Source organism: Benincasa hispida, chromosome 12 (genome assembly GCF_009727055.1).
Source record: "Benincasa hispida cultivar B227 chromosome 12, ASM972705v1, whole genome shotgun sequence".
NCBI lineage: Eukaryota > Viridiplantae > Streptophyta > Magnoliopsida > Cucurbitales > Cucurbitaceae > Benincasa > Benincasa hispida.
This window is the reverse complement of record NC_052360.1, coordinates 29,690,612-29,698,161: the sequence shown is the minus strand read 5'-3', so window position 1 is coordinate 29,698,161 and position 7,550 is coordinate 29,690,612. Positions and strand designations below refer to the sequence as shown.

Genomic DNA, 7,550 nt, shown 5'->3' with positions numbered 1-7,550 from the left:
ATTTCTTAATTCTTAATGTGCATATTAGAATTAATTCGAGACAGTTAATGATCTTAGAGTTCTAAACTTAATGAATGACAAAATTTGTGCAAAAGCAAAGAATACATGATTCTCGACATAATTCAACTAAAGAAGTTTTGATTTACAAGTCCATCTTAAAAAGGGACAATGTAATTGTAGAGAGCTATTGGAAAAGTAATAAATTAAAGAAAAAGAATATACAATATAGATTCATCTCCAAGAAATATAATATCTAGATCTAACCTCTATTATATCCTGATCATATATGTTACATAGATAATATGAATTGATTAAAGTTAAATGTCATTTAAGGTGGTCTTGAAAGGTTGATTTGTTCTTACATACGAAATTAACAGTCGAAAATATCTCCTCGTGTTCGTTTTCGTCCTCGTCCTCGTTCTCCACAAATGGAGTATTAGAATTATTTAGCTGTTCAAATCTATTTGATAAAAAGTAACTACGCATAGTTTTTAGGTTTGTTGAAATGTCAACTTCTGCTATAAAAATGGCCATTACAGGTCTATGATCTGATAGATTTGATTCCCCTCGATTGTATGATACTTGTTTTAGCCCTTTTCCATTCCATATAATTCGATCACACCTGAATTTCCAAACAAAACTTGTTTTTAGATTGCTTTTTTCAATCTTAAAAAATAGGTTAAAAATATTGTTTTGTTATCACTAGTACTTTGAGTTTCATTCTATTTTAATTCATTAATTTTAAATGTTCAAATTTAATTTTGTTACTTTTAATACTCTTAAATTTATTCTATGTCGTTAGTGTTTTCTTTATTTTTTCTAAATATTAGTATGTATCATCATTCCTTATATAAATTTTGAAAATATATTTATATGTATTTTTATATGAAAATATATTATTATTATTTAACCAGTTAATAAAATTAACTTTAAATGGAAAAATTTAAGATTTAAAATGGAAGGGAACAAAATTACAAGGACCCAATTTTTTTTTTCTATTTTGTTATAGAACATATCAATTTTAAACCCTACTTTTTTTTATATTAATTTTAAACCCTACCTTAAACTAATCAAACATTACCTATTTTGTTATAAAAAAAAAAATGATTGGAGTTTGGTCGGTCATGGTTTCTTTTCGTCTGTTGTACCGCCCATCCTATGTTTTCTTTTTTACATTACTTTTTTTAGTGACATTTAAATTTTTAGTTATATAAAAAAAATGAAAATAATTTCTTTTAGCTGTAGGTTACATAACAAAGGAAGCAAATTTTATGAGAAACATGATTAGCGAATACATCTTAAGCCGTATTCATTTTGATATAGTTCACTCTTCAATCATGAAACTCAAAACTATTTTTTTTAAAATAAAAAAAAAAAAATTATCATGGACCAAATTTTGATTGACAATTGAGTGAGTTGCACATAAAATGGATATACACAAATATTTTTTTTAAAAGGAGAGAAAAAAAATATATATTTGGTATTTGAAAAGGTATGATATGGTTTAAGACATAGGTTTTATGCTAGAGTGTTAATTTCTTCCTTATATTTTATTTTTTAATTTTTAACTTTTGGGTTGACAGAAAAAGAAAAAGAAATGGGAGAAAAAAAAAATTAAATGCAATAGCATTAAAAACAACTGGGAAAAGAAGTAAAGATTGTATACCATGCAGGAGCTCTCCTTTTTTCAGCTTTAAGGCCATGTAAACCTCCATAATAAATCTCTGAATTTCTATAATATTTGTAAGTTGGTCCAAATTTGATGTTCCCTTCTTTCCATCCTTCCAATACTTGACCATCCATCATCTCCATCTTTAGCTTCATTTCCACATACCCAAAAAAATTTAAAATAAATAAATAAATATTATACCCACAATTTTCTATTGGAAAAACGTGAATTTGTTTGTTTGGGACAACCCTCTCTATATATCTTTACAATGGTATAGTGTTGTCCATTTAGGTAAAAACACTCATAATTTTCCAAAATGTTCATGCCGATAGAGATATTGTCTCTCACACTTGAATATTAATGACTTTTTTAGCACTTAGAACTCTTTTTTAGCACTTAAAAGCTAATTTTTAAGGTCTTGTTTGATAATCATTTCTTTTTTTGTTTTTGTTTTTGAAAATTAAACTTATTTCCTTCCCATAATTTACATCTTTCCTAAGTACAATGATCGAATTCCTAGTCAAATTTTAAAAATAAAAACAAGTTTTCAAAAGCTACCATTTTTAGTTTTCAAATTTTGGTTTGGTTTTGTAATCCATAGTTAAAAGGTAGATAGCAAATGAAGAAATTTAAAAGTGGAAGTGGTGACTATAGACTTAATTTTTTTAAAAACAAAAAATAAAATGATTATTAAACGGACTCCAAGTGTTTGAAAAGTCAATCCAAAAAAGCCATAAAACGTCGGATTAGACTTCTCAACCGGAAGTACATTCAATTTTAACATAGTTGTAATAAGTTTAGGGTGATTTAATGATCAAGAATTGGATAAGTCCAAATTTGAAGGGAATGAATTTGAATAACGGTTCAACAATTATGGAGCCAGTAGAATTAGGTACAAAGTAAACAATTATTTTGGTAATTTATAAGCATATATATGATTGAAATTACCTGATCATTTTGTAATAAAGTGTCCCAATCTTTTCTTTCAACCAACAATCTTGTAGTTGCTTCTGGTAGAGAAACTCTATAATTCAAGTCCCCAAGCAATACCACTCGCCTACAATATTTAGAAAAACATAAAACAAATTAACTCATAAACAATACCCACTAAAAAAATGTATAAAAAATAATAGAAAAGTTAATAACTAGACCTTTTATCATTTTGAATGAATTTAAAATGAATTTTATTTATATTATATTTCTACTAGTGTGACATTTTGTTACTTCATATTTATATTTTACTAATCTTTTACGATAAAATGAAGATAAGGTCTGAAGTTCGATTTTCCACCTCACACTTTAATTATAATACTTTAGAAAAAAAAAATCTATGGACATATAGAGAGATAGGTCAGTGAAAATTTAATAATTGCACTTAATTTATTAAATTAAAATTTTCTAAAGTCAACTCAAATAATTGACAAAAATCAATAAATAATTGACATTTGTCATCCGATATTAAATTACCATTTCCATGGTGGTTCAATCTTCACAAAATCTAACTAAATAATAAATATTTCCCACTACATGTTATCAATTCATTAAACCAACGGAAAATTGATATACAATTTTGAGTTTTTATCCAAATAAAAATTAGCAATATAAAGAAATATTTCAGTAAGACTTAAAGAAAATTTTTATTTGTAGAAAATACAAAAGAATAAAGACAATTTCAACTGCAGCAATAATGGAGCTGACCTTAGATTTATTTAATGACTTAATTTTGAATAAATTAGCTTCCTAGTTATACAGCTTGTCGCCTTAATTAAGGAGTTTGTGAATCGATGATTGTCTATTTTTCAAATAAATAATTACTTCCTTTGCAAAAAAAAAAAAAAGAAAAAAGAAAAAAAGGGAATTAATTACTTAATTGGTCAACCATACATTAACAAATATAATCTCTGTATATAGAAAATATAATGTACTAATCTTTTTTCCATTTTTGAATGAAATGTTCTAATCTATTAAGATGAAAACAAATCTATAATTTCATGTCACTTGATTTTACTCAAAAATAAAATTAAAAAAAATAAACAATAAGAATCACTCAATTCATATTGATTTATAATTAAATAGTTAATTATATAACACAATCATATTTCTAAAAATGGAAAGAATGTAACAAAAGGCAACTTATTTTGATAATATTTTTCATTGAAAATTGATTACGTATAGCTGAATTATGTACACTAGTTAAGTAATCAGGTTTTGATAGCCAATCATTTTCCAATCCATATATAAAATATTATATTATTTCCACGTGAAAAAGAAATATTATTGTGGTCAAATTATGTTAAGTATTAATATTCTAAAGTTTTAAACTCAATAGTGGACTATTTTGGTAGCTGTTAATCCTTTTAGTTTGGATTTTTCAATTTTAAGTTAGATATAACCATTTTATTTTCTATTTTGAATTCTACAAAATGTTTTTCAAATCTAGGTTTTAAAGTAATCCTTTTATTATTCAAAGAAAAATGAAAAGAAAAAAGACAAACAAACAAAATAATGATCAAACTTGTCTTTTATAGTTGTGTAAAAAATGTAAAAGACAAAAAAATCAAACATTTATAAGAACCAAATATTTTTGAGAGAAAATGAAATCTTATTTATGCATCTTCTTCGATCGATCATAAATGAAAGAATATATATATAAAATATCTTTTTTTTAAAAAAAAAATTATCACGTGACACTTCGTGATTGAACATTTAAGTAAAAGTAATATATTTCACAATAGATAAAACCGATCATTTAATACATGATAAAGGAAATGTAAAATGCGCAAATTCAATAGACCCAAGAAACCCTAGTTTTACTAAAACTAAAAAAGGGTTATTAAAAAATGTAATAGTAAACTGTAAAGTGTAAAAGGTAAAAAGTAAAAAAATTTAATTGTGGGATATATATGTATAGAAATTAAAGTTGATGGGAAATAGAGGTTACTCATGTTGGAGGATTTTTTTGGGTAAATCAAGAGAAGGGCCTTTTGGAAAAGAAGTCCGACATAAAATGTCAGAAATATTTTGATTTCTGTTCTTTTCATCTCCTTCTTTTCCTCCCGATGCCAAATGAGTGCACACAAAACAGAAGCTTGTTTCATGCAATCGAAATCTAACTGATACTGATCCCTGAAATACAAAAAAATAAAAATAAATAAATAAATAAACTCACCCATTTTTTCTCATTAATACATATTAACCTTTCTAGTTTCTATATATATATATACACTTACAATAAAACAAATGTTTGACCTTTTTTTTTTTTTTTTTTTTTAATTCTAGACCCGTTTAGTAACATTTTCATTTATTTATTTTTTTTTGTTTCTTGATTATTATGTTTCTTGCTTCTTAAGAAATGCGTTTGAAAATTGTTTCTTGTTTTTTTAACTTAAAAAACATATATAGTTATTACTCTGGTCTCTGTTCTCTGATTAAATCTTGAAAAAAAAAAATAATAATTTTACATGGAAATATGTTCTTAACAAAAGATATTTTCAAATATAAGAAAATGAATCAAAATATTTATAAATATAGCAAAATTTCACTATTTGCGGCCTATCATAGATAAACTGTGATATTTTGCTATATTTGTAAACATTTTCATCAGTTTTGTCATTTAAAATAATTTTTCTTTTTAAACTAAATAATGAAAAGTTTTATGTTTTAAATATTTATTAGCATTTTAAAAATAAAAAAGATAAATTATTCTTAGTTATGTTTTGGGGAAAGAAATAGAAGGAAAAAAAAACATTTGAAAAACAAAAATTTCATTTCGGTAACAATTTGATATTTTTGAAATTAAACTTAGTTTCTCTCAATTTTACTATGAGTTTCATCTTTTTCAAGTAAAAGAGTTGAATAACCAAATACTAAAGAGAACAAATTTTTAAAAGCTATGTTTTTTAGTTGATTTTTGAAAATATGATAGAAAGTAAATAACAAAACAAGAAATTTCGATGTGGAAGAGGTATTTATAGGCTTAATTTTTTAAAAACCAAATAATCACCGATGAAAGCTAAAGTGTTTGATTTTATCATTTCTAAAATTTGTACACAACTCTGAAAATATTTATAAGAAATTAAATGAGCAAGAAACAAAAACAATTACCAAATATACTTATATTTCCAATAAATCGAAAGTAAAAAAGGAAAGTGTTGAGTATATACCTTGTTGCCAAGGCAGCTCATAATGCCACAACCAATGCAAGATACACTTGGGCTTCGAATAAATGGATGAAGATCACTTCGTACCCAAATCGAGATCATTATTCCAACCATTTGCTTGCTTATTATACACTTGAAATTTTGTTTCACTTTCTTCTTTAAAGCTTCTCTTATCATTGAATTCCATTCTGAACATATTTTTCTATTCTCTGATCCAAACACATTCGAAGCCTTCAATGGCACAATTTCTTGGAAACTGCATATTATATATTATCTATTCAAATGATGCCCAAAATAAAAAAAATAATGAATGTATGATTACATAATTAACAAAATTAAGTTACCCAAAAACATAGATGTCACAAGAAATGTCCACCCAATCCTCCATGTCCAAATCTTCATTTGGTGCAACTCCTCCAACATTCCATGTACTAACAAAAACCCTAGAGAGAGAAAATTGAAATTGAAATGGGAAGAATAATGATAAAAAAGAGGTATTTATACCAAATAAAAATGAAATGGAGATTAATTATTAGTATTACTTGTAATTTTGGATGGGAGGTTTATAGAAGGCATTTGGGACAGAAGAAGATTGACCAAAGAGTGGAATCTCAAGCAAAGCTTCTGAATTATAATTGGTTGGAATATCTGCCACAAAGTTGTTGCTTCCCATTCTTTTCTTCAAAATCTTATTAGCAACCAATCTTGGCCACATGACCTAAAAAGATTAGAAGAGATGGAAAAAAGATCATTAAAAAAGAAAGAACTCACATGCAAATACAAAATGAGATGAGAACAAATTTAGAGAGAGAGATTATTACTTCTCCATGCTTCCCAGCCATGGAGTCTTGAGAGAGAAAAAAGAGAATGGGAAAATGAAGATTAAAGATCTAGAGAGAGAATAATGCGAATGGAGGGTTACGTGAAGAAAATAAAAATGACAAAATATTTTTAAAAAAACATGTAAGAATTGTGAAAGGTCCCCTCTTGACAAGTTGGTGACGACGGTGATGATGTGAAAAAACATGGGTCTAGCTACGAGTAGGCTTTTCTTTTTCTTTTTTTTTTTTTTAATTTTTTTAATTTTTTTATAGTAATTAAATATTTAATTAATTTAATTGGGTTGTGATTTTGAAAGGGAAAAGAAAATTAGAAATTGATTTAAGTAAGTGCAAGTTGAAGAGGAGAGATGGGATAATAGTCCAATCCAGCATATTATTCCAATTTTGAATATTCAAAGCAACTTTTATTGCCTCAATTACAGGGAACACTCTTATCTTTATATGTACATATGAAAGTACTTTCAACTCCCTTTACTCATAGCAACGCTTTTTTGGTTAAAGTCAACCAGCTTAATAGGGTTATACATGCCTTTAGTTTATGTTTGATTGTAATACTCATTACTTTCTTTTATTGACATCTAAAAAAATACATTTTTGTTACTTATTTTGAGATACAACTTCGTATTTATCTTGTTGATAACAAAATCTAACAATTATGATATATATATAATATAGTGGTGTGGTGCTTACCATTGACGTTTTGGTGCTTATGTTAGTTTTCAGTACAAGGATTAGAATAAGCGTTTAGGAAAGAAGATGAACTGACCTGATATAAAGATATTATGTTTTATATATGCATGGCTAAACCTAAAATTTTCTTAATTAATGAAATTCATTCATTCGTTTCTAATATCTATGGGCTAAATTTTTAAGGGATTC

General features: G+C 25.9%; 1 protein-coding gene across 1 annotated transcript; it reads right to left on the bottom strand.

Annotated features, from left to right (window-relative positions):
- Window positions 1–324: 324 nt before the first annotated feature.
- LOC120092486 (type IV inositol polyphosphate 5-phosphatase 9) lies at window positions 325–6,671 on the bottom strand. The gene is made up of 8 exons (XM_039050582.1): window positions 6,651–6,671; window positions 6,372–6,547; window positions 6,174–6,272; window positions 5,833–6,085; window positions 4,611–4,795; window positions 2,618–2,726; window positions 1,667–1,818; window positions 325–622 (listed from the first exon to the last, which is right to left on the bottom strand). The coding sequence occupies exons 1-8, from the start codon at window positions 6,669–6,671 to the stop codon at window positions 325–327; spliced, it is 1,293 nt and encodes a 430-aa protein (XP_038906510.1).
- Window positions 6,672–7,550: the final 879 nt, after the last annotated feature.